Genomic DNA, 23,270 nt, shown 5'->3' with positions numbered 1-23,270 from the left:
TGCTCTGGGTGGATGGAAACAGGCTTTTAGGTGGGTTTCTTCACTAATGGTTCTAATCCCACATGTGGCAATTCCTCTCACTGAAACCACCAGGTAGCCTTCCACAGACAGCTCATGGAGGGGATTGAGGTGTCAGGGCCACTTTAGGAACAAAAAATGCAACAAAGCTCTTCATGCAGCTCCTCAGACAACATTAGTCATTGAATAAATGGAACAAGGGGAGCCCCTGCTCTCCAGCCTCCCAGAAGCATCAGCTGTCCTACATGTATGTGTAGAAAGGTAGGTACCTACGCATACAGGCATGTTTGTGTGCTCTCATGAGTGTGCATGAACACAGAGGCTCCAAATGCCCACAGGATTCAGTTGCACGGGGACAAGAGGCAATAACAGGCTCTCCCAGACAGTTCTGCTTTGACAGTATGCCAAAGGCCCAACCCAACCCCACACGTGGAAAGCACGCTGGGGGCACTTACCAAAATTAGGCTCGTTGGGACATCCTTTTAGTTTCACACCTCGTGAACTAGTCTCAATGAGGAAGTGTCTCACCAGCTCATTGGTCAAGTCTCCTGGGAAGAAATGAGATGTTCTCACACCAGAGCCACCCTCCTCCTATTACTATGCAGTACCATTAAAGAACCAGTGCTACAGCGCAAGAGACAGATCCCTAACACAACACACACCCTCCTCAAATCTGTCCTTTGGCACATAGTCAACCCCAAGCCAAGCTCCTCCACAGTGCTGGTGGGCTGGAGAGGCTGTACCCTGTATATTTCATTATACTGAAGTCCAACATGTAGGTGCTCCTGAGCCCTCCACAGCTCAGGGCAGAGATGTCTGGTGCTTCCCTGTGCCCTGGGAGGCAGGGATCCTGCCACATCAGCACATACCCAAGGGCACGACTGGCTCAGCAGCCCCAGCTGCCTGCTCGCCCTGGCTGAACGATGGAAAGCATCTCAGCGTGGGAAGAAGAAGGGCACACAATACCTTTCTTGTTCTGCTGCATGACCGTGGGAGGCGGAGAAGCAACTTTCATGGCGAGGCCATAGGCTCCCCGGAAGGAGTGGCTGTCTCGGATGATGAAAGCCCCCGGCTCCCTGTCCTTCAGCAGGGCAATGGCTGCAGGAGAGAATGGCAGAGCTCAGAGAGGCACACTGAGAGCCAGCACACCCTGAAGACACCAGCAGGTGTGGGTTGGGACAGGGTGCCCCAGCTCCACGTCTCATAGCCAGGCACCACAATGTTACTGCTCCTCCTGCACATCTCAGTGGATTGCCAGGCTCAGGCTCATCTCCCCCCACCTCCACTGCCCTTGTGTGGGCATCTCCAGTTCCCACCCTGCCTATCTCTGAGCAACCAAGCACTGGAGAGCAAGCAGGAACCAAGGCCCAAATGCTGGGACCATGCCCCTGAAGGCATCCTGCCGCCTCCCTGCTCTCCCCACTCATTTTAGCCATGTTTCCAAGATACCTCTGAGCACTATAAACTCAAGATCCAGGTGTTGTGCACCCTGAACTGCAAACACAGATCCACTGCACACTGCAGGGACTGGAGCTCTTCTACCAAGAGGAAGGTTTGAAGAGCCCAAGTCACACAAACCTGCAGGTGAATGGGGCTTCAACCCCGCATCTGCAGCACCCTGAGCAGTCATTATTCACCTTCACTCTCAACCCAATCCATAAAGGAAATCCTTGGTAATCCCTGTGATCCCAGACACATCCCAACAACCACCCCTGCGTCATCTACTAACCCTGCTCCCTGGAGATATCTGGTTTGTACCAGTACTTGGAAGTATCCTGCACAAACTTGACATTGGCACGAGTCTCGGGACTGATGTCTGCAGGAAAGGGAAGAAAAGACAACAAAAAAGTTAAAAGATGCCATATCTGAAACTCAGCATCCAGCCAAAGCATTAGTACATCCACGTCCTTTCAGATCCAGCACATTGCACTAGCCTCAGCCCAGTTCCCCATACCCAGACAGGCTGATCACTGCCTGGAGCTTATGGGGCTGCTGGGCATCTAAAGCTAAATCCAAGCTCAAGGGGCCTGGAAGGGCTGTGTGTCAGATGAGCCCCTATGGCACACAGACAGAGATGAAATGGGAATTCTTCATTTAAAAGAAGCTGGCCAGGTGAAATAAAAACTGTTGGAGGAAAGAGGTATGTCTGGAGGTGCCAGAAAGACTTCAGAGGACCTTCACTGCTCTCTAATGTTCAAGATTTGGATCACACTTCATAAAAATAAATTTCTTCCCTTTGCTCTTTGTGAAGAGGAACTGGACAGGTCAATCTACCCTAGGCAAAGCAGCCCCAGCCTGACTGTGCCTTGTTCAGTGTCCACCAGAGGCACAGCACCAATGGGAGCGGTCCTCTGGCTGTGAAGCTGTCATTTACTCAGGCAACATTTACAACCACCTGCTTTCCAAAAACAACCAGGCAAACAACCAGGAGGATTGGATAGCATCTCTGCTGGAGACATGTTATCAGCCCTCAGCAATCTGGTCACCTTCGAAGAGGCAGGGAGCTCACTCCCCTCTCCAAGCTGCTTGTTAATTGTTATGGGTTTTAATTGCTTATGCTTCCCCGCTGGGAAAGGTCCTTGGCCATGGGAGTCACAGGGCCAGGACGAGTGCCAGAGTGCCCACAAAGGGCTGGCTGCTCAGCAGAGAAACTGGCCCAGCAGCCGGAGCCAGCACTGCCCCACAGCTTTATTCCCCTGCTCCTATCATCCCAATCTTGACGTCACCAAGGTGTCTGTAACCAGAGCTGGCAAAAGTGTACCAGGCAGGATGGCACCTGGGGCACGGCACCATTGGAAATGAGGAGGCAGCACTGCAGCAGGGTAAAGCCCTCTGGGAATGGGGCCAAGAGGTCAGTGCATCCCCACGGCAGAGAAAAATCGCCTCCAGGAGCTTTCATCTCCTCATACACATCTCTGGAAGCTGTTTATGCCAGAGATGCTAGTCGGTGTTTTTCCTGTTTGGATTTGTCAGAAAGCACAGGAAATGGCCCCAGCCCCAGCGGTGCCTTTGGTTTGCGGATGGACAGGAGGGGTAAATCAGGACATGGCTGCAATCCCTTTCCTGACAGCCAGCGAGGAGGAGGAGGGGAGAGCCCTGAGTAGGGCAGGGGGACCCGGGGACCTCCAAGAGCATCCCTTACCCGGCATGGAGAACTTGGAGAAGTCTGGCAGAGTGTGGGAGAAGGCGACGGCACTCCCACCGCTGGGGCTGGACATGCCACTGGAGAGGGGCGAGGACACCTTGCCGTTGACAGTGGCATAGTTGGGGAGGCTGTTGGAGCGGTCCCCAGCTGACATCCGCCGCTTCTCAGGCAGAGCAGGCTGCGAGGTGGGGCTGCCCTGGCGGTAGGCGGCCGAGTCTGGGGAGGAGGAGTGCGGCGTGCTCGTGCCGGGGTAGTACGCTGGGGACACGGGGAAGGATGGCGTGGAGGGAGGCTGGTAGCCAGAGGAGCTGCTCTGCCGAGACAGCGTCAGGTGCCTTTCCTCTGGGCTGGAGTAGCCATACAGGGGGCTGCCAGGGGATGTGGCCGCCGCTGCTTGGTGCCTGGACAGGCTGGGGCTCCCTGGTGGGGCCACCAGGTTGCCATGGGCCACCACAGCATGCCTGCCCAGCCCGGGGCTGCCAGGAGCGCCACTCATGCTGGGGTTGATGGCTCTTCGCCCGAAGCCAGGGCTGGGCGGTGTATTCGTAGCCACTGTCCGGTGCAGGCTGCGGGGGCTCCCTGGCAGCGTGTGGACCCCCACCACATTGACCTGTGGCTGTGGCCGAGCTTGGGGTTCTGGCTGGAGGCCAGCTCGGCCATCAGGGTAGTCGGGGCTGCTGTATGCCGAGCCCGGGACCCCTGCTTGGACCATTGCAAATGAAGATGGAGACGAGTTTTGGTAGCTGCTGTGAGCAGAGGGCATCTGTGAGCCAAGGGGCGAGCGGTACAAGGGCTCAGCTGAGGCATGGGGAGGTGTAACCGTGCCATGGGGGCTGCCTTCTGACGGGTAGCTGCGCAGGGAGGCCCTAGGGAGAGATGAAGAAAGGCAGGATTCAGCTCCACCACTCATTCCTGCTGCTGACTGATACTGGCACCTTCCTGCATGTGGCACACAGGGAAACTGAGGCACAGAGCCAGTCAGCTACTTGGTTGTTCAGAGGCAATCATGGGATGGGTCCAGCCAGCTTCATGGAAGCAACTAGAGGCAGCTTTAACTGCACCTTGAATCCCAGTTCCATCTCCAAATATGACTCTCTGAGCAACAGAGCCTTTTTCCAGCTCTGCTCCCAGCAAACACCTGATTTATTCTGCCCTGCCAGCCTGTGTGGTTGCAGAACACCTCAGGGGCAGGGTGGACAGGGGACAGGGACAATGGCTCCATCTCATCCCAGAGGACTAATGCTCAGCCTTACCCAGGGCTAGGGGATTGCATAACCCATCCCTCCTCCCACTCCAGGGGCTAGGTTCCCAGTGAAAGGTTTCTGGGGTCCAGTAACCATCAAGTAACCAGCAGTCACCCAGATTTCTGTTCTCAGGGCACCAAAGTGTACAGCTGGCTGGGATATCCAAACCCCGCATGGAGAGATGTGGGTTTTGCAAAGGCAGTTTCCATGTAGGAACAAGCATCATCCCTGGAGATGTTCAAGAAACAACTGAACATGGCACTTAGTGCTCTGATTTAGTTGGCTTGGTGATATTCAGTCAAAGACTGGACTCTGTGAGGATCTTGGATGTCTTTTCCAACCCTAATGATTCTGTGACTCTGTGACTGTGATTCTAAGCCTGTGCACCAGGCAGGGTTCAGCCCCAGCCCCACCAGTCCCTGGGACCTGCTCCCACTGCCTTACCCATCCATGCTGTGAATAGGGCTGCTGGTGGAGACAGGGCTGGGGGCCATGAAGGAGTTGGAGAAAGTGCCATTCCTGGTGGGCACCTCTGGGCCTCCGGGCTGGGCAGCGGGCTGGGCAGCGGGCTGGGCAGCGGGCAGTGTCCCTCCCCTGCCCGTTGTGGCCGTGCGGGCCACCGACTCAACATAGCTCCTGGGCTCTGCAGCAAGAGAGAAGTGAAAAGAGATGAGCCTACAGCATGCAAGGGAAGGGGCCCACACCCTTCCCAGGACCCACGCCAGTGAAGGTGCTCGAGCTGACCTCCTCCAGCCACGATCCCTTCGCCTGCCACAGCCCCTTCACCCCCTCTGAGTCAGCGTCCCTCCCACCCAGGATGCCACAGAGAACACGTCCTGCTCCCTCTTCATCCACAGCCCCTAAAAATAGAGCCAGTGACTGCCCAGCCTGCGCTGACTCACACAGGACTGATGACAATGCCCTGTGGTCCCTGCCCTCTGCGGCCCACCTCTGCCAGCCATCCCATCTCCAGCACCAGAGGGCAACTCCAGCTATTTCCACTGCAGCATCCAACACTTTCACTCCCAACCCAGTTTGAAACCGGAGCCCACGAGCACGACCAAGAACAGCGATTTTCCTTTAGAGCTGCCAAGCTGTCCCGTGCCAGGAGCAGCGAGCTGGGCTGGCCATTAGTAGCCATGGCAGACACCAGACCCAGTCCTCTCTCACACCTTGTCCCCCACCTCCTGTTCCACCCAGGCCAGACCCCAATCCTATGACAGCCCCCACCAAAAGCTGCAGAGAGGAAGGGGCTGCAGCTTCAGTCCCATTCCCCCGCAGCCATGTCACACCTCAGCCTGCCCTGCACAAGATCCACTGGCATCAAATCCTATGGGCCAGGCAGCCTTGCCGGTCCCTGGCTCCAGGCTGGCCATGCCCAAAGCAGCTCTGCAGTAGTAATTAGCATTACAAACATTATTATTGTTATTATTAGTCATAACAGCTGGGCTCTGGCTCAGCCTGCTGGCAAGCTGGCCTGCTCACAGTCAGCAACGCCAATGCACAGCTCCACGTTCCGAGCTGGAGCAGAGACATGCAAGGAAAAAGACTGTCATAGGTCCCACTCCTTCCCCCACAGCATCTCTGTGCCCCATCTGTCTGTGGAAAGGGGAGGAGGAGTCCCTCCCTTGGGCTGATGTCCCTGGCCAACAACCCTAGGAAAGATGTGAGCCAAAACCAGAGGATGGACCTCTACACAGGCTGGGTACCAGCATCTAAGGCAGGACATCCCGAGTGGCAGGGATGAGGCACTACCCAGGGCAGCTGCAAGAAATCCATTGCAGCTTAGGTAATTAAATTAATTTCACAGCTACTCACTTTTCCCCTTCCCAGCTCCCCAGCCCAGACTAAAATTAGCCAGACAGTACATATGAGTCAGCCTGCAAGAGGTTAAGACCATAGGGCTGTGAAAATGCCAGCCCCTCCTAAAAAGGCAGGAGCAGGGGGCTTGGGGGCTGTGCCACAGTGAGGTGTGTGGCCATGGGCACAGGTTCTGGTACACTGATTCAATACAAGACAGAAGAAAAGAAAAGTTAGGAAATTTCAGGCAGGATTTTTTTAGGTGGAAAAATCTGATCTTGCCTCCTTGTGTTTTCTTGGAAGGGACCCTGGAGATGGGAAAATGGGTGGGAAAATAGAGAAGCTCTGAGTCACCAAGGAGATGGGCATTTGTTTGGGAATCCCAAATCCAAGCAGGGCTGCACACTGGCCAGAAATCCCCAGAGCTGCATCTGTGTCAGGCTGTTTTAAAGCCTCCTCAGAGCTGAAGCCACATCCTGAGCTCCCACACGGCCAAAGCATCTTCCAACCCCATACACAGGGCAGCCATTCCAGCTGGGATCTGCTAGGCAGAGCACGGAGGGGCAGGGACTGCCCCTCCTGGAGTGTGGCTCCTGGAATGTGTGGCTAAGTGCAGAGGGTTCTAAGCCAGCAGTAAGTCCAAACACCAGTCCCTTCTCAGAACTGTAGATTCAATGCCCAAAAATATCATTTTACAAAGAATGAAGCAGGGCAAGAGACCCATGGTGGCCACTCAGCCTGGGCAGTGCAGGGTCACTGGACATCCTCGCTTGGGGGTCATCATGCAAGGGGACAGAGATGCAGGACAGCTTGAGCTCCTGAGGGTTTAGTAGGAAGGAGAGGAGAGGCAATGTTTGAGTCTTTGGAGGCTTAAAGCTGCACAGAAATGGTAAAGCTTGGGAGAACTTATGGGGCAAAAGCCTGGTTTTATCCCAGCTTTGCTTCCTTTAATGTATCCAAAAAGCCATAATTGAAAAATCAGTTCTGAAAGTAGAACATTTTTTTCAAGCAAACACTTTTTCCACTATTACACAGTGTTCAGATTTTGTTGTGTGCATTTTGAGAAATTTCCAAGGAGAAATGCTGATGGCTGCTAGGGCTAGAGGAAGCACCACACCCACCCAGAAGAGACACTCTTTCCCCAAAACCCATCCTGAACATACAGTTCCTCATCCCAGCTCTGAGGGAGCAAAAAATCATTAAAGGAGGAAGCAAAACCACCCAACAACCGTTACCTAGCAGGCAGCATGCCAAGGAATCACAGCCACTCCCAAAGCCTCTGTCCCCACACGAGCTGTGCCACCCCAGAGCCCACAGTGCCTGCACCGTCAGCACAGCCACACTGAACCGATGTCCCAGCTCAGCCCCATCCTTGGCATCCACAAAGGGGCACAACCCACAGACAGGAGAGGTGGGGGGAATCTGGGCAGTTGCCTGGGCAGAAGATGTGCACCAGCTGCTGGTGCTGCACCACTGCCCAGCCGGCTCTGCTGGCAACACACTGGTGGCCTCTGCGCCTGCTGACCTTTTGTGCTGCACTTTGGTTTATTTTCACTCTGAATGGCAACAGCAAAGCCAAAAGGGGAGGGAAGGAGACTAAAACTGGGGCTGTTGCTCCCAGATCCCCGCCAGGCTCATCCAAAGCTGGCTGTAGCGTGCCAGCATCCCCAGTGTGCCACCAGTAAGGATGAGACTCACTGACAAAGAGCTCTCAGTCCCCACAGATGACTGCCACACAGACAGGGTGAGAGACCTTCAGGTCCAGCTTGGACACTGAGAAGTCCTACCATGACACAAGGCATGCTGTGCCCCTCCTCTAAAGGGAGCAGCAGGCAAGACTCAGGCTCCTACATCCCTGAGGGACAGCGCAAGGGAAGGCTGCTGGAACAGACACCTGGGCCTGCTCTGAGTGACAGTGCCAACAGGGAGGTTGCATGAGGAAGAGAGACAGAGACATACAGAGAAAGAAAAGCCTTTCTTACCTTCTTCAGAGTCACCGCCCGCTTCCCCTTCTAGCTCTGAGAGATGGAGGGGCAGGGGAGTGATGGGAGTGGGAAGAGGAGGAAGGGAGGTGCGAGACAGAAAGAGAAATCAGAGTTAAGCAGCTCTGCCTTGCTCAGGCAGGGGCACACAGAGCACAAAGGAGAGCCCCACACCTCCCAACACAGGAAGTGCTCCAAACTAAAACCCAGCCTCAGACACCCTCACATCACATCAACATCCCAGAAATGATGTCCAGAACCTAGGAGGGTGGCTTCAGATGGGAAAGAGGGAACAGTGCAGAAGAGAGTAACCAAAGTGCTGCTCCAAAAAGCCCAGCAAGCACCAAAAAAGCATCAGCTCACCCTTGAGGGCAGAGGGATAAGTGTCTTGCAGTGTGAGCTCAATCAACCTGTGGCACCCAGGCTCAGATGGGTTTGAGGAGGTCACACTCAGCCCTGAACTGGCTGAGGAAGGGGCCCTGGGTGCTGGGGAGCAGTATGGTCTGGTTTGGCAGGCTACTCCAGGACATGTCCCCAGGACAGCAGGGCCTTTGCACTTAAAAGACTGCTGTCCAGGATGCAAAGAGCTCTGGATATTGTTCTGGCTGACAGGCTCAGCTCCCAGAGAGCAAACTGTCTCCAGCTGTCCTAGGGAGGAGAAGGAATGTAGGGGGTGGGAGAGGGAAGAATATGGGGCTGGGCAGGAAACAGGGCCACAGGGTTATCCACTAGCCTTCACTGCTGAAGACCCTACTGTGCAGAGCCCCCCAAAGCAGACCAGCATCCCCCACACTTACACAGTCCCAGAGGCCCCACAAAAGACAACAAGGACCCCCACGGCCACCTGGCCCCAAAAGGGAGGTGGAAGTGCCTTCCCCAAACCAGGGGCCCTTCCAGGGTATCCTCACAGATGCCCCCACAGAAAGATCTGCCTGCAGTCCCCACTTCTGCCACACTCACCTCCCACTGGATGCAGCAGGATCTCAGCCGGGTTGTGGGGCTTCAGCCCCAGGGCTGAGAGCGGGGTCTTGGCCAGGCCAGGGGGAGAACGCACTGTTGGGGACACAAAATGTTAGTGCAGGGCTGGGAGGTGACGCCTCAGCAAGGCTGGAGCTGCCCACAGGTTCAGAGCCCCGTAGCCCATCCCACCCACTGGCTGCAAGGAAGGGCTGCTGAGAACACGAGATGCCCTCGTGTGAAGCAACACCCTGCAGAAGGATACTGATCCCCCTCTTCATTTGGGAGGACACGGGGCAGGAGGTGACTGGGAACAAGCCCCCTGCCCCATTGCAAAGCTGGCAGGATGGAGAAAGGGGGCAGCTCCCATCAGGACAGGCCCAGACCCCATCTCCCAGCACCATCCCCATGAAGTCCCACCATAAAGACATGAAGCCCCTTTCATTTCCCCTATGTGAGCAGCCATCCCAACCCAGCTCTCCCACACCTGAACTCCTTTCTCCCAACCCCCACATCTGGCTAAGCTGGAATCCAGCTGTCCCAGAGCAGCTCATCACCCCCACAAAAGGGACAGAAGGACTGCCAAAAAATCCCTGCCCCCCTCCCCTGCCCTCCAGACCAGCTCAATGGGTGGATGAGCATGCTCACACAGAGGGCTGGCAATGCACATGTGAGTTCTGCACCCCTGTGCCCAGACATACACACCAGGAGGAACTGTGTGTATGGCTATGGTATGGATGGCAGTGGGGTTTCATAGGGCAGGGCAGACTGCCCCAAGCAGAGTGCACCTCCTCTCCCCTCCTACCCACTGGGTTTGCCCCACTCCCTGATGATGTATTTTCCCATATCAGGGGAAACCTCAGGGCATCATCTTCAGCAAGAGAGACCAAAGGGCACGAGCCTCCAGCAGTGTCTGAATGTCTGCCTGGTGGCACAGGCACGGGGCCTGTGGCAAGGCTGGGAGGCAGTGGATGGTGGGAGGTCCAGAGGAAAGCCAGACCCTTGCCCTGAAGCCAGGTCCACCCAGCAGCCTGGGGCTGGAGCAGCTGAGCAGCCAAGTTCCTGGGAAACTAAGACAGCAGCACCTTCCCCAGTGGATGTCTGATTCCCTGAAATCCAGCTGATCCCAAGTCACAGTGTCAGCTCACACCTCAGCTGGCTGATGAGCAGCAGGGTCCTCACAGGGCCAGGAATTCTCCCAGGACCACCATCTCCCAACAGAGGGGAATTGCTCCTGTATCCCTCAGGGCCACTTTGGCAAAGCCTGAAAGCTGCAACTTCAAGCTTCCCAGGCTTCCCTGGCTGGTGCTGGATAAGCAGCACTGTCTCAGGGCCAGGACCCCAGTCACCTCTGCAAGTGACTCATCTCCCAAAGCCACTGACCCACTGCCAAAGGAGCTGCTGCTGCCCCAGGGCCGAGTTCTCAGTTCCCAGGAACAACAGGGCCATTTCCGAGCTGCCAAGCACCCCGGCAATGCTCCCACACTCATCTCCTCCCAAGAGACAGGGCTCAAATATCAGAGGATTGCAGGGAAGGAAGAGCAACAGTACAGAAGAAAACTGTTAAGTTTTCCAAGCCCCATAGGCTGAGCTGTGGGAGGCAGGTGGCTTCACTGCAACCAGGGCATGGCATCAGAAGGGGCTGTGCTCAGCCCAGGCATCCCCAGCCCTAGAGCATCCCTCAGCCTTCAGCCTACAGAGGTGTTTTAGAGGGGATGGGGGGGCTGTCATCTTTTTAATGGGTTTCCCAGTTGACTGGCTGCTCCATTGCACTGCTCTGGCCCCAGCCGTGCTGTGCTGACGTGTGGCTGCTCCTCAGGGCTCGTTGCTCAATCTGGTCACACAAACCCAGTCCACACAAACCCACCACGACTGAAACAGGGTAAGTCAGAACAGAGGAGAGGAGACAAGCTGCATGCAGAGAGCATGCATCCCAGCCTTCTGCCCCTCCTGCCTTTGAAACCGAGAGCAAGAAGTGACATGGTGTGAGTCTGCCCTCCTGATCTTCAGTGCCTCCTGCCTCCCTCCCACTGCAGTTTTGCTTCTTTTCATGCCATGCCAGTAGGAAAAAGGAGGAGATGCAGGATGGGATGGGGTCATAGCATGCCTCTCCCCTCATCCCACCTTGGGATCCCATCAAAATAACACCCCAGTGAGTGGAGGGTGGGAAAAAGCCAAGATGAGGGTGCCAAGCATGTGATGCTGAAGTAAGTGGGATGCTGACAGCAGCATGGAGTGGCAGGATGTGGAGGAGAAAGGAGGATGGAGAGGAGGAGTGGTTAACATGGCAGTGGGTGTCTGGAACCTGGAGCTGTCTGACCCTTGGCAAATTTCTGGCTTGCCCAGAGCCACCCACCGAGCCCCTGTGCCTCCCAGAGGCATGGCACTTACAGGTGTTGGAGTAAGGGGTTTGTGGTGACACAGGGAAGGCTGGGGTGGGGGGAGAAATCTCACCACCGCTGGAGGGTGGGCTGGTGGGGGAGGCACCCTCCATCTCCTCGAAGGCTTCCTTGTAGCTGTGGAGGTGAGGCTGGGGAGAGCAGGAGAAAGAGTCAGTCCCATCCCTGTGATGGGCAAAAACCTCTAGGACACCCCAAGGAGAGGGCAGAGGGGGCAAAGGGAAGGGTTTCACCTCCTCCCTCCTAACTACCACCCCCACCACCACCACAACAACCATCACGGATCCCCAGCTCTGTGGATGCTGTGAATGCTGACCAAGCCATCCCTACTCCAGCCCACCTCTTTGGGCCTCCCTCCAGGGTTGGCTGCGATGGTGCTGACCACCTCAGGTGACAGGACGGTGGGGCTGCGGGGTGAGCTGGGCTCTGGTGAGCTCTTCTCATAGTGGCTGTCGCTGGGAGTCCGCTTGCGGGCAGGAACGGCGCTCTCCTCCAGAGGCTTCTCCCGGGACTGCACCCCTGCAGGGCAAGCACAGCGTGGCAGAGGGGTGAGGAGCTGCCAGCTGAGATGGGGACCAGCAGGAGATGCTTCAAGGCCTGACCTGAGAGGTCTCAGCTTCAGCACTCGCCTGCATCAAACCCCCAGACCAGCATGGGTAGCTGGAGCAGATATACCCTACCACAGTGACCCCAGACCAGGTGACAGAGCAAGGCAGGGCTGTGGCTAGTGGCTGAAATGCTGCACTAGCCCCACCAAGCACCATTAGATTGTCAGGGACAACAACCTCCAGCAGCAGGGACAAGAGCATCCTGAGATTAGTCCAGACAGCCCATCCCTGCAGAGCAGGGAAGCAACAGGGCCTCCCGACAGCATCATAGTGGGAAATGACCAAATCAGCCAGCACAAGGCCAGCTGTATTCAGCCTGCATCCCTGCACCCACAGCCAGATGTGGCTTCAACCACAGCAGTGGAAAAAGCCTGGTTTTGTGAATCCCCAAGGCAGAGGGAGCACTGGATAAAGAAGAAAGAACCCATCAGAGGAATGGTGCAGGGAATCCTAAAAAAACACTGCTGCTCTGTCCCAGTGCAAAGCCTCTCTAAAAGGAGAGATCCAGCATCTCCCCTCCATCTCTCCCCAAACGTGTTTCCCAGATCCCAGCAGTATGTGCCACCAATGTCCACAGGCTGGGGGGAAAAACAGAGTGACCAAGTCATCACAGGAGAATGGATTTCTTGGGCTCCAGAGATCCTCTTGGCTGGGATAAAGCTCAGGGACACACAGTTGGCACAGGGCAGGGCAGCTCAACTCTCCCAGCACCTGACAGTGCCCAAACACACTTTCTTTCCTACCTTGCCTGGTTAAGAGGTTAATCTGGGCTCATGGATGATGGTGCTGAGTTCAGTGCACAGCAACCCCACAGAGTACCATGGGCACAGCTCAGAGCCCCGTGGGACTCACACTCCAACCACTACCAGAGGTGACAACACTGTCCCCTCTACTTTTCCCACAATCGTTGAGCACGCATGCTCCCCTTGGTCAGCACATTAGGGAAGAAAAAAAGAAAAAAGGAGAAGAAGTACAAAAAAAAAAAAAGAAAAAGGAGAAAGGCCAGCATCACGCTCCAGGAAATGCACTTTTCAAACACCAACTCCTTTCCCACGGGCTGGCGGAGGAAAACCAGCCATCAGCTGCTTCCCCTCACTCCCGGGGGCTCCGCATGGGACCCACGCCTCGCACCCGCTGACCTCCCCTCTGCACTGCTCGGCACACACAGCAGAGCCTTCCCGGCCCGGGGCAAGGGCTGCCAGGGCAGCAGCAAGGAGGTGGCCTGGGCGCATTTCTAAATAATCAGCCCAGTGAATGGCAACAACAATAAAATCGCGGCTCGGGGGGAGAGGCGGCCAGGCTGCGAGGCGGGGGACTCGAGCCAACGGGGCTGGCTCCAGCCGCAGAGGCGGCCTGGAAAATTCCACTAAGAGCAGCTTTGAAACACAACTCCCGATCCTTTCTGCAGGTGCTCACCGGCACGGGAGATGGCCATTAAAAAGACCCGTGGAGAGAACAGGGGGAGCGAGAGGGTCCCTGGGAAGTTGTCTTGCAGGTATGGGCAGCATTGCATAGGGCCACGCCATATATTTTGTCCTGCTCTTCACTTTAAGGGAAGGAAAAAAAAGAAGAAACTGAAGCCCACAGTTGTGAGCACAAGATACTGGGAGGGAAAAAAGCAAACTCTCATATTTTCTTTTTTCCTTCCATTTTGTGAAATATGGGTTCTCCTGAACACTGCAGGAGCATCACCAGGAGCATCCCTTGGCCCATTCCAAAGCGAGCTGCAAGGCCCGAGCACTTCAGAGAGGCAGGGACCAGCTCCCCAAGCTGTGCACGCCTGCCTTGCTCTGCAGTTTTCATTTGGGAAGCACTAAACACGGCAGATGGATGGAGCCTGGCTACCAGTGCACATCACGCATCTGCAGCATGGGACTCCCTCCCCTGCTCCGTCCCCAGGGCTTCACGTCACCTAACCACAGGGTGCTGGATCTGGCCCATTGGGACACCCAGGAGCTCAGCAAGTCCTGGCTGCTCCACTCCCCAGACGTGGAAAGCGGCCGGGGCCACAGGGAGGGGAGGGAGGAGAAGGGAAAAAAGGGACTCATTGTTCAGGAGCGGAGAGTGGGAAACTTCACAGGCCGCCCGGAGCAAAGCCTGGAGGAAACCCAGGCTCTGAGCATGGCTCCCCCGACCCCCTGGGTGATTTATGGGATGGAAACTATGCTTGAAAAACAAACTCTCCTTTCCCCAGCTTGCTTTGCCCCCTCAGCAGACATACAGCCTCCCTTAGCCACAGTGCTGTCACTGGACTCCCAAGGACGCCGTGGCTGGCTGCAGGATGGCAGATTCCTGTTCACAAATGGGGAGCAACAGCCTGCACCCCACTCCTCACCCTCTCACCCAACACACTGTCACTCCTCCTGCTGCTCATTTAAGTACCTAACCTAGTTCCAACCCACTGCCCTCAGACTCAGCACAGCTCTAGGGCTGGGGAAGGGCAGGGAGCACAACGGCAGGGGAAGGAGGAAACAGGAGCTATGGCAAACCCAGTTAATTTTGCAGCTAGGGAGCCAGGTTTTAGGCCAAATCAGGAGGTAGATGCTTTTAGGCCAGGAGATTTTAGAACTACTGCCAGACAAGAGCCAGGTGATATCCCCAGAGTGGACAGGAGAGAACAAAGAAGCAGCCCAAGGCCCTCGGGATGTGGACAGGGACACACAACACCCAGGGAAGAGAGATGCAAACTCACTCCCTGCCTGCATGAGGAGCAGATGTTGTCCCGTGCTGCTCCTCACCAGAGCCCAACTCACCCCATCCTGGCACAGACTGCTCCCCACATCCTGCCTTACTCTGTGCTGAGGACTGGGAGGGAGGAGGAGGACTTTGGTCCTCCTGGGGAGAAACCCAAGGTTCCAGTGGGGAGAGAAAGGTCACACAGAAAGATGGTGACTCCCCAGCCCCATTCCATCTCCCACCTTCTCCTTGCCCTGCAACAAGGGGGTGCACAACAAGCACCAAGCAGGTCACCAGCACACATCACCCAGGGCAGACTCACCTTCAAGGAGCAGAAGTCACACTGTATAAAATCCAGCCTCAGCAACCTACACCCTCCAGCTGCAGACCAAGACATGGGAAGCCCTAAACTGATGTAGAAGAGACCCTCCTGGGCTGACAACTGGCTGTATCTGGGTTCTGTGGAGCTGCACCCCAGCCCTTGCTTCCCAAGGGGGTGAGTCATGGTCAGGGCAAAGCTTGGAGGGGATGCAGCAAGGGTCCAGAACTGGCCCAGCACTGAAAACCCCACCAGCAAGCAGGGCCAGGCTTGGATGAGATGCAAAACCAAGCATGGGCAGAGGAGTCTGTACCCAGGGCCAGGGGCTCCCCCATCACTGAAGGAGCTCAATGGGAACCCTGACCATTACTCTGCTGGGAAAAGGGATCAATCCTGCATGGAAATAAGTCTCCTGAGCCTCCCTCCATCCCATATCCATGCAACACACAGATCACTCAGCATGCATAGAGGAGGAAGGAAGAATGAGAGGGAAGGAGCAAGGAAAGGGAAGGAGAGAGAAAAGATGGGAAAAGGAAGGAAGGATGAGAGAGGGGAAGAGTGCAAGAGAGGGAAGGAGAAGGATGCATAGGGAAGGTTGGAGAACAAGGAAGGAGGGAAAAGGAAGGAGGGAAAAGGAAGGAGGTGGAATGAACGAACCGGAGAAGGACCGCTGCTGGCTCAGAGGAGGACGGGGGACTTTGGTGCTCTTGTTGAGTTCCCTGAGCTTGGCGTTGTACTCTGCCAGCATACCAGGACAGGGAGTGCAAGGAGGGTGGGAGGTGACAGAGGACAGACACAGTCCCCCACAGAGAGAGGAAGGGGCAGACAGGACAGGACAAATGTCACGAGATACAACATGGGGGTAGAGAGAGAGAAAGAGAAAATATTAGCTGGGGTCCAACAGATGAATCTGGGGTCATTTGGGGTCTGAAGGATCTCAGGCTCTGCTTGGAGCTGCTTTTCCATCAGCCAACTTGCCTGGCTCTAGGCACCACGTAAACCCATATGGGAAATCAATGGTGGCTCCTAGTCATATATACATGAGGCAATTGTGGTGTGCAACACCACAATTGCCTCACCACCATCCTCTCAGGGATGGCACCATGCAGGTCCCCTTCACCACAGAATGCTCAGGGTTGGGACAAGACGGGGATGACGGGACCATCCTGTCATCTTGCTAGGAGATGAGAGGCTCTTAAAGGATGACAGGACCACCTCCCCTCTGTGGGAGATGCTGGGCATGCCAGCACTGCCCTGTGCCATCTCTTCCCCTCCATCATCAGTGGGAAAAAGGAATGGGAGCACTCCCCCAACAAGAGCAGAGGAGGTGTGAGATGCTCCTCATCTCTGCGCCAGGACACGCAGGCAATTTATAGCAGCAGGGAATGTAAACAAACATGTCCATGCCCCACGGTCCCCGCTGGTCGTCCCCTCCCAACGCTGGCTTCAGGACACCTCGTTCTTGCCAGAGGTCAGGCCACCCGCCTGCGCTGTCCCCACCTCAGCACAGAAGGCCCAGCTCCAGCAGAGACAGGTGGCCACAGGCTGGGGACCGTCCCCCATATGCCTCTCTCCTCCCTGGGAAACCCAGTGGCTGCAAGGGGATGACAGTGACCCCAGCCCAGCCCTGAGGACCTAACTCAAGGTTGGGAGCATGGATGTTTCTGGTAGACACCACCAAAAATCCATTTCCCACACACTGCAAATACTCTTCCTCCTCTCCTTAGAACTGTCTACCTTTCCAGCCCATTTTAATTCTTCATATGGGGCAGCAGAGGAGGGCAGGCATGTGCTGCTTATATGAAATCCAGACATACAGCGCAATTTGGGTGTCCTTAGGTTTGTATAAATGCTTTGCAAAAGCCCCAGGACCCTTTGTGAATCTGATCTGGATCACAGAGGTCAGGTTCAGATGGATGCAAACTTCCTCAAACAACTCTATAACCCTCCTCAATCCCATTCCTGCCACTTGCACCCCTCCTGCCCCCCACCCTGTGACTCAGTCCCCACTCCTGGGAGGTTGATGCTGTTGGATTTTTCCAGCCAAGCCTTTTCCCCCTCCCTCTAATGCCGGGCGAGTTTCTGGACTGAGCACAGAGTTGGAAGGGACGGAGCTGCCAAGCCCCAGCATCACGAGCTGGCCCACAGCCCCAAACCCTTCCCAAATGTCACTCCACAATTGAACAACTGCAGCCGAAGCAGTGGGAAGGGAGGGCACCAAGCTGCCACAGCACTATGGCACCTTCCTTCCGGGCAGCTGGGACACTCTTGTGTCCCCAAAGCCCCCAAGCTAGAGCTGCAGGAGGGCAGGGGATTGGTGGAGGCAGCTTGCCCTCCTCAGCACAGAGCTAATGGCCTCATCCAGCCACAGCACCGACACTCGGCAGTGCACCCAGCCAAGCACCAAACCTCTCTGGCAGGGCTGGGAAATGTCTTCCCAGCCCCTGACCACTGCTCCACAGCTAGGTCCAGATTCAAACCACCCTGGGCCAAGCTGGGCCAGAAGTACAGCTGACAGACAAAAGCCTAGTTCCCAAAAGCCTAGTCCCCACTCCAGCAGCACCCCTGCTGCCCAAGGAGGAGGTCCGAGCACTAAACCCAGCAATCCAGGGGAAAAAGAAGAGGCTGAAATCAGGGATGAGCACAGCGACATCAAACACAAGGCAAGTGAAGTTCTCTGCTGGGACGTTACACCAGATCATGCTCCAGGCAGGAAGAACACCATGTCCATGTGGGGTCCAGGCAGGACAACCTCAGCCAGAGACGAAAACATTTTCCCAAACTCTCCATATTCTCCCCAAAAGAAAGATATTCCCCTGAGATCCAATGACTGGCCCCACCACCAGGACAGACCAGCCCTGTTACCCCAAACAGGATGGGGTGGATTTGACACCCTCAGCCACCCCCTCCCACCTCTGGGCAATGCTGCTGCAGACAGCAAGCTACGAAGGAGGATCTCAGCAAAGAAGAGCTGCACAGGCTGCTCCCCTGCCCTGCATGTCTCCATGGCAGGTGGCTCAGTCCCAAGCCCAGATCCAGCACGGACAAGGAGTTTCCACACCACTTATCCCCAGCCCTACCATGCATGCCACCCCTGTGTGCTCCAGCACCTCGGGACATGCGATCCTCCCCATTCCCCCAAGAAACCAAAGGATCCTACCTGCCACCCTGTGGGCCACCAGGCCCTCCAGATTCAAGGGCTCTTCTGCCGACCTCGACAGGTCTTCATAGCTCTCCGGTCCCTTCAGGGGCATCTGGTTTTGTGCTGGGACGGTGGGGGAAGGTGGGGAGGAGGCGAGTTGCTGCTGAGACCCCACAGGGCTGTAGCACGAGGTGCTGAGTGGGGCAGTGCCCATCTGTGCTCCGGCCGGGGCATGGCTGTAGCTCCTGGGCTCCGGCAGCGGTGCCAGCTGGTAGCTGTAGGGGGAATAGGTTTCCCGATAATCATGCACCCCATAGTCCAGCTCTCCAGGTGAATAGGCTTTGCTCCCGGGCTCAGAGACCACGGGGCTCACGGACGTGCTGAAGGACCTCGGCTGGGCCACCTGTGGAGTTGGCCGGGCGTAGAGACCAGCAATGGGCTGGCTCGAAAGGGAGGAGGGCAGGGCTCCGGCCGGCTTGTCCTGACGGGAGGTGGCAGGCACACTCTGCGACTTGTGGACGGCAGGTGCGAGGTCCAGCATGAGGACATCCAGTGCTTCAATGGACTGCTCAATCTCCCGGCGAGAGGGCGCCCGGGGGAATTCAGGCATGCTGTGGCTGTGTGGGGGCACCGTCTGCAGCGGGCTGGGCTGGGGGCTGCAGCTGGAGATGCTGGGGCTGTGGCTCTCCATGCCGCCCTCCTGCAGCCGCGAAGGTGGCCGGCTTCCTCCTTGCTGTTGCCAGGAATTCAAGCCCCTCTGCACAGCCTCCCGGCTGCTGGTACTGCGAGCCGGGGCCTGCGGCAGCGCCGGGTTCGTGTCGTACTTGGCAGTGTCCACTGCCGGGAAGGACCGGGAGCGGTACGTTCCGGGGTGCTCGTAGGCATACAGGTAGGGCTGGGAGCTGGGCAGTGGCTGAGGCTGGAGCCACCCTGGGGCGTGGGAGCCTGGCAGGCGCTGTGGGTAGCCAGCCAGGTGCTCCTGAGTGGATGTCGAGGGCCGCATGGAAGGCAGCGTGTCACGGAGGTGGTGGCCCATTAGGGTGTTCTGGTTGTTGTAGGAGTAGCCACCATTGGACAGCGGCTCGCCATCGTACAGCCCCTCCTTCAGCAGCTTCTCAGCCCCATTGCAGCTCGAGGGGCCATTGGGCAGGGAGGACAGGCTGCCCACTCGAGGTGCCTCCTGGTAGCCGGTCTCACTGGCAGTGGTGGTGCCATCCAAGGAGGAGAGCGTGCCCAGGCTGCCCACACTGTGCCCATCTTGGTTGGGCAGCTCATCATCCAAGATATCCGTCTCCCGCTCGGCCACCAGTGCCGCGGCATTCCCGTTGACGTGCACCTGAGCCGGCACCACGTGGCGGCCCGGCATGGTGGGCAGGCGTGCCGGCACGGGGCCGGGCACGTGGTTGTGCATGGGCGGCGCACTCTCCAAGCCAAAGCCAACAAGGAGACGATCCAGCTCCTGCTTCTCCTCAGGACTCAGCACCGCCTGGCCACTGGGTGCCGCGGTCACCGCCGGCTCATCGGTCCGGTCGGTCTTGGTGGAGGCGGTGGAGTTGCCCGAGTCGCTGCTCACTGAGAGTGTGTGCTCGACGTGGTTGGGTGCTGCCGAGAGCGGGAGTCGGGCAGCGTTGACGGCACCGGTGCTGCCGTGAAGGGAGTCTTTCTTCTTCACTTTAGCGTAGAGGCTCCCATCCAGGGGCCCTTGTGTGTGCCCAACCTCTGCAAGGGGAGAAACGAACACGAGACCCCAGATCAATTGCTGGCTCTCTGCACGGAGCTAATGGGTCCCATTAGCCGGTGATTTCGATTTCTTCCGTGTGCCAGAACACTTAACGACCAGCATCGATGTCTCCTCGGCACCCTCCACACTCCCACCGGCGCCACCGTGCAGAGACATCGCAGCCAGGTCCTCCCCAAACCCATACCCCCACAGCCCCCCACTTCGCACGCAAACGCTGCCTGCTCCACTGGGATTCACCAAATATCCCGTGCGCTATTTCCAGGCATCACTCCTGGCAATTCTCCTCCACGGTTGGCAGGGGCCGGGGCTACCCACACAGTCAGCGATCGCTGCTCCGCAGGGCTCATCCAGCCTCAAAGGGCCATGTGGCACCAGGGAGGCAGAAAGGGAGGATGGAGGAGATGCACCACAGCCGTAGGAGGACGGGTGGAGGCAATCACTATGTGGCCTCGTAGCTCTTTGTGTCTCCAGCTGGATGGATGTACTCAGCCCACGGGTGAAGGACAGATGAACCACAGACCCACCACCTTTCCTCCCCCTGCCCACCCTCCTCCCAGATAATGCACGGATCCAGCCACACAGACATCCTTGACTTTTTCTTCCCTGGCTACAGACCAGCTCCTACCCTTTCTGTTCTTTCCTTTCCCTCTCTCAGGCCAGGTCAACCTGCCCTAGAGCTTCCACACTGACAGTGCCACTGCCCAACCCTGAACATGCAGCATCTCCTTTGCAGGAAGGTCCTGGCACCGTGATTCAAGTCCAGTGTGGGCAGCTGGCTCTGCTCCACAGCCCCAAAAGGCTGGGGGCAGCCAGGGCATGGCATCATCACCAGTAATCCTGCCCTTCAGTTCTGAGCCCCCCAGCTTCCATCACACCCGTCAGCACCAACACCAAAACCAGCTCCACCCCTTAAACCTTTCCAAGTGGGGCAGACAGATTTTGGGGATACAGAGGGACCTTGGCCACTGACAGCAATGGGAATAGTTCCCAAGCTACATCTCCCCCCGCCAGAGCAGCACAGCACGGACCAGGCTGCAGACTCTTGTTTTTCCAGCTCCCTGACGAGGTTTCCTGGAAGGTCCCGCGAGCAGTGTTAAACACTTTCTTTTGGAGGAAAAAATGACTCTTCCCTGGCAGGGGGCCAGGCAGCTGACTCAGGGACGGAAGACGGCCCTAACACGATAGTGTGAAATCAGAGCGGTCCTATCTGCAAGCAAAACACTTCCGAGCTGGGACAGCTTAACCAGTCCCACGCCGCCGCACCCGCACCCCGGCAGCTCCCACGCCAGCAACCCCCACCACAAAGCACAGGAGGGTAATAACACTGAGCCCAAGTCCTACTAAGTCAGAGCCCTCTCCTCGTTGCTGGTTTTCCACTCCTGAATCCCCACTGGCAGTATCCCAAGGAGGTAGTTGAGCCCCAAAGCCTCCCCTTGGCTTGCACATGTCTCAGGACCAGGCAGCAAGGTCTTCTCTGGGCACTTGGTACGGGAAAGAGTGAGAATTTCTCCCAGAGACTCAGAGCTTCTTCATCCAGCCAGTAAAGCCAGGAGCCAGTAGCATTTGTCTCCACAACACCTCCCATACTGGGGAAAAGGGTAAGAGAGGGGGGGAAGCCCTTTCCGTGGAGGGAAAGAGAGAAAAGCAGCATATCCAGGGGCAGTGTCAATGCTGGACAGGCTGAGACACTGCCTGGAGACGAGGGAAAGGCACAGCCCTCCTGTCTGAAAGGCAGTGATGGTGCTGGCTGGTCTCGAGAAACAGGGCAAAAGCCAGGATGGGGGCTGGGAGAACAACGGCAGAGGAATAGAAAGGAAAAGGGAATAAATAAATATAAATGTAGCCATGTGGTGCCAAGGGAGAAAATAGACAGGAAAGGCTTTAATTACTCTTTGGGCTGGGTACTGCCCCACGGCTGGGAGAAATGTCTCCAAGAGAGGTCAGGATGGGGCACAATGCAGTTCATGGCAGAGACAGAAAGCCCCAACTGCTACGTCCCACCTTCCCTAGAACCTCTGATGAGGAGAGGACATAGGGGGGCTGGTGGCCACCCCCACCCCGAGAGCAGTACCAGGGTAGTAAGGAACAGCCTGTGACAGCTCAGCCATCAGCCAAGCCCTTGTCCTACAGCTGCTCTGCCCCACACCTGATTGTTCATCCTGTCCTCAACCCCATGTATGTCCTGGGCTCTGATGCCATGAGACAAATCCTGCTATTTGCTGCCACTCCAAAGCCTCCTCCACTATCCCTGGGCCACACTATCTCTCATGTGACTATATGACTTTGTCACCCGAGAAGCTGAATATAAAACAAAACAAAACAAAACAAAACAAAACAAAACAAAACCAAACAAAACAAAACAATAAAATAAAATAAAATAAAATAAAATCAAAAACTAAGGGATAATGGAACAGAACGCCTTAGCCAAACCAGCCACCCTCAAAGCAGCAGACTCGTAGCACCCCTTTTGCAAAGAGTCTGCAGCTCCCAGCAAGGTCAGATTTCATCCCTGAAGGTCGGAGTAGCTCCTGCCTGGCAGACTGTGCCATCCCATCGTGGGCTGGGTTTGCCCTGGGCTCAGCCCCGGACGCAGCTCTGCCATGGCTCTCTCTGCTCCAGCTGTACGGAGGCAGCTGCGGGAAGCACCGAGCCCAGCCTGGTCCCAGCCCTGCTGCCAGGCTCGCTGCCCTAGAGGAGAAATGCTCTGTCCTCTCTCTCCAGCCCCCTGTGGCTACAGCCAGTAAAAAAACTGGTCCAGGACAAGTGTGACAGTACCGAGGGAGTGAGCTCGCATCCCCAAAACCCCAAATGCTGTCCACGGCAGAAGATCAGGCTGAGGCATCACCGTGTCTCCCACTGCCGTGCCCCCAGCAGCATCCCACCTGCTGCCTCCACTCCGCACGCAGAGTTCTGGCCCCAAGGCATTCGTGGAGCATCAGCCCGCACGGAAGACCCTGGGGTGCCGGGACCCGTTGCAGGATGTTGGGTGCGAGCAGAATCTCACAGGGAAGAGGTTAGCCTCCTTATCTCTGGTTTCATCCTGTAACCAGATAGGACGGCACGGAGCAACCCCAGTCCAAGCCGTGGGTCACCACAACCATGAACTCACCACCCAGCCCACAGAGAGAAGCAAAGTCAGGACTTACCAAAGGGACGGGGATTAAAAGATCCGAGGCGAAGGGAAGGAGCAGGCAGCAAAATCCCTTTCCTTCACCCCTTCCAGCACCAGAGCCTTCCAG

General features: G+C 56.6%; 1 protein-coding gene across 13 annotated transcripts in view; it reads right to left on the bottom strand.

Annotated features, from left to right (window-relative positions):
• Positions 1-23,270, bottom strand: part of TNS1 (tensin 1) — a 55,071-nt gene that overhangs the window by 6,931 nt on the left and 24,870 nt on the right. For 7 of the 13 annotated variants that reach the window (XM_039721573.1, XM_039721349.1, XM_039721431.1 and 4 more), the window contains 11 exons: positions 18,309-20,009; positions 15,806-15,886; positions 11,886-12,064; positions 11,538-11,676; positions 9,150-9,242; positions 8,190-8,225; positions 4,852-5,050; positions 3,161-4,029; positions 1,748-1,834; positions 985-1,116; positions 474-566 (listed from right to left, as the gene is read on the bottom strand). In XM_039721573.1, the coding sequence (XP_039577507.1) occupies positions 474-566; positions 985-1,116; positions 1,748-1,834; positions 3,161-4,029; positions 4,852-5,050; positions 8,190-8,225; positions 9,150-9,242; positions 11,538-11,676; positions 11,886-12,064; positions 15,806-15,886; positions 18,309-20,009 (3,609 nt within the window). The remainder of the gene's footprint in view (positions 1-473; positions 567-984; positions 1,117-1,747; positions 1,835-3,160; positions 4,030-4,851; positions 5,051-8,189; positions 8,226-9,149; positions 9,243-11,537; positions 11,677-11,885; positions 12,065-15,805; positions 15,887-18,308; positions 20,010-23,270) is intronic. The other 6 variants (XM_039720770.1, XM_039720598.1, XM_039721098.1 and 3 more) reach the window with 6 other exon arrangements.

This window comes from Passer montanus, unplaced genomic scaffold (assembly GCF_014805655.1).
Source record: "Passer montanus isolate IOZ18808 unplaced genomic scaffold, ASM1480565v1 scaffold1, whole genome shotgun sequence".
Classification (NCBI taxonomy): domain Eukaryota; kingdom Metazoa; phylum Chordata; class Aves; order Passeriformes; family Passeridae; genus Passer; species Passer montanus.
This window is presented reverse-complemented; position numbering and strand designations above follow the sequence as displayed.